The sequence below is a fragment of the Rhagoletis zephyria genome, unplaced genomic scaffold (assembly GCF_001687245.7).
Source record: "Rhagoletis zephyria isolate East Lansing unplaced genomic scaffold, Rhagoletis_zephyria_1.1 Rzeph_scaffold_01195, whole genome shotgun sequence".
Classification (NCBI taxonomy): Eukaryota; Metazoa; Arthropoda; class Insecta; order Diptera; family Tephritidae; genus Rhagoletis; species Rhagoletis zephyria.
In genome coordinates this window covers 8551-10449 of record NW_016158279.1, presented here as the reverse complement: position 1 = coordinate 10449, position 1899 = coordinate 8551, and the positions used below count along the sequence as shown (strand labels likewise).

Here is a 1899-nt window from a genome sequence, read left to right as displayed (position 1 = left end):
AAATTTATATGTTATTAAAGTAATTAGATTTCTTTCCTAATAAATTGTTGTTAAACTATTATTTCCTCGCTTCAAGAAAAAACATTCATTAAATAGCGTCTAGCAGATGAATATATGTATGTTCATATGTAGGTATGTATGCCATTTATATTTTACGTCTACGTTTACACAAATATATGGAATTATATCAAACCATAACAAATATGGAGTATAATAAATATTTATTATTAACAATAATGCAGCTTTTCTCCGTTATATTTAAGATTCAGTGATTTTAAATTTTGTTCCGACAGCATAAACTCGTCGTAGTGTATCTGTACGAATCTTCATTACGAACGGATTCAATGAATGCTCTCTACGCATTTCGAATTTACGTTCGTAGCCATTCGGATTCTGTGGTAGCACTTTCGTAGGTTTCACGAAAATCGACGCTACGATGGATTCTGTGATAGGCCTGGTCCTCATGGCCTCACGTACAATGAATTTGTTTAGTTTCCTTATAATAAAAACTATTTATTGTACCAATGTCTTATTTATGACAAAATAAACGACGTTTTTACAGTTTATTGTATAATAAAACATTGTTTTTTACTTGGTAACTTTTAGGTAACTTTGTTTGTAAACTCTGGTCAGAATTTTTTTGTCGTGTGGCCACCGTGATCACTTTCAAACTTTTTCAAAAGTGATAAACTCTCGATGAACTTGATAAAATGATACATTTATCATTTCGATAAATGAACTGTCAAACTTTGTATGGGAATCAATTTAACCAAAGTTTATCACTTTATCAAACGATTTTGGTGGATAAATGTATAAATTTCAGCAAAGGTTACCAGGTGGTCGCTTTTGCTACGAACACATAAAAAGCAAATGAACACAATGGGCGAGGTAAGAATAAAAACGTAACTACCATTCATGAAAGAATGCGGATAAACTGATAAATTTAAGGAATTTATCCTTTTATCACTTTAGATGAAGACCCCTAATATATTTGTTGTCTATAATGAATTTAAGATCAAAGTATGAAATAATAACAGTAATTATATTTATAAATTAGGTATAGTTGGGGCCGTCTGCTATATCTTCAGCCCAAATAATTTGATCCTGGCCTCAACAGTTTTTTTTTTAAGATCTTTTATTTTATACGAAATTCGTCATTTCCAAAACTTTAGTTTCCTCATTTTTAAATAAAGTTATTCAGGTTTGACTTTTTGGAAATTTCTGACGCCATAATAAATATTGAACTTTGAAATTCAGAACCTCAAAATACCAAATTTCATAAAAATTCAGTACTTTTTTAAATTCTTGGACGTTATTGGATTTTTGAAAATTGAGTTCTGCTTTGTTAAGACACATTTTATAAATGATATAGAAAAAACAAAATTATTCTTAAACATTTTAGTACACTTTACGTTATTTGGGGAACTGCAAAGTTGGTGTAGTGAAATAAAAATGGCCGCCCTTTTTCCAGCGTTAGTATGCCCGGCTTTTCTTTTCGTAGATCCTTAAAGGGCCCTTTGCATTAGTTTTTTCGTAAAGAATTGAAGATCCTACTCGGCCCTTCTAATTGTTATGTATACCTTTTTAAACAAAATATTTCTTTAAAAATAAGCCGTGTTATTAAGGTGTTGATAATTTAACAACCAAGTATTAATATGTAATATCTGCGGTCATAAGTAATAACCGCCTAAGTAGATTTAGAAAGAATTGAGTTATATATGCTATCGTATTCTGCAACTGCTATTCGATGTGTATGTGAAATTCCCATCTCGTCAGCTGGTTATTTAAAAAATTATAGACGAACATAATTTGGTTTCCCCATACGGTTAACATGTAATGTTTAAAATGCTTTTTCTCGAATCCAGGTTTTTCGACTTAGGCGGTTATTGTTTATGGCCA

The 1899-nt window shown here is 30.5% G+C and overlaps 1 protein-coding gene across 1 annotated transcript in view; it reads right to left on the bottom strand.

Moving 5' to 3' along the window:
- Positions 1-370: 370 nt before the first annotated feature.
- Positions 371-1899, bottom strand: part of LOC108363124 (protein abnormal spindle-like) — an 8334-nt gene continuing 6805 nt past the window's right edge. Inside the window, exon 5 of the mRNA XM_017616394.1 lies at positions 371-468. Within this exon, the coding sequence (XP_017471883.1) occupies positions 371-468 (98 nt within the window). The remainder of the gene's footprint in view (positions 469-1899) is intronic.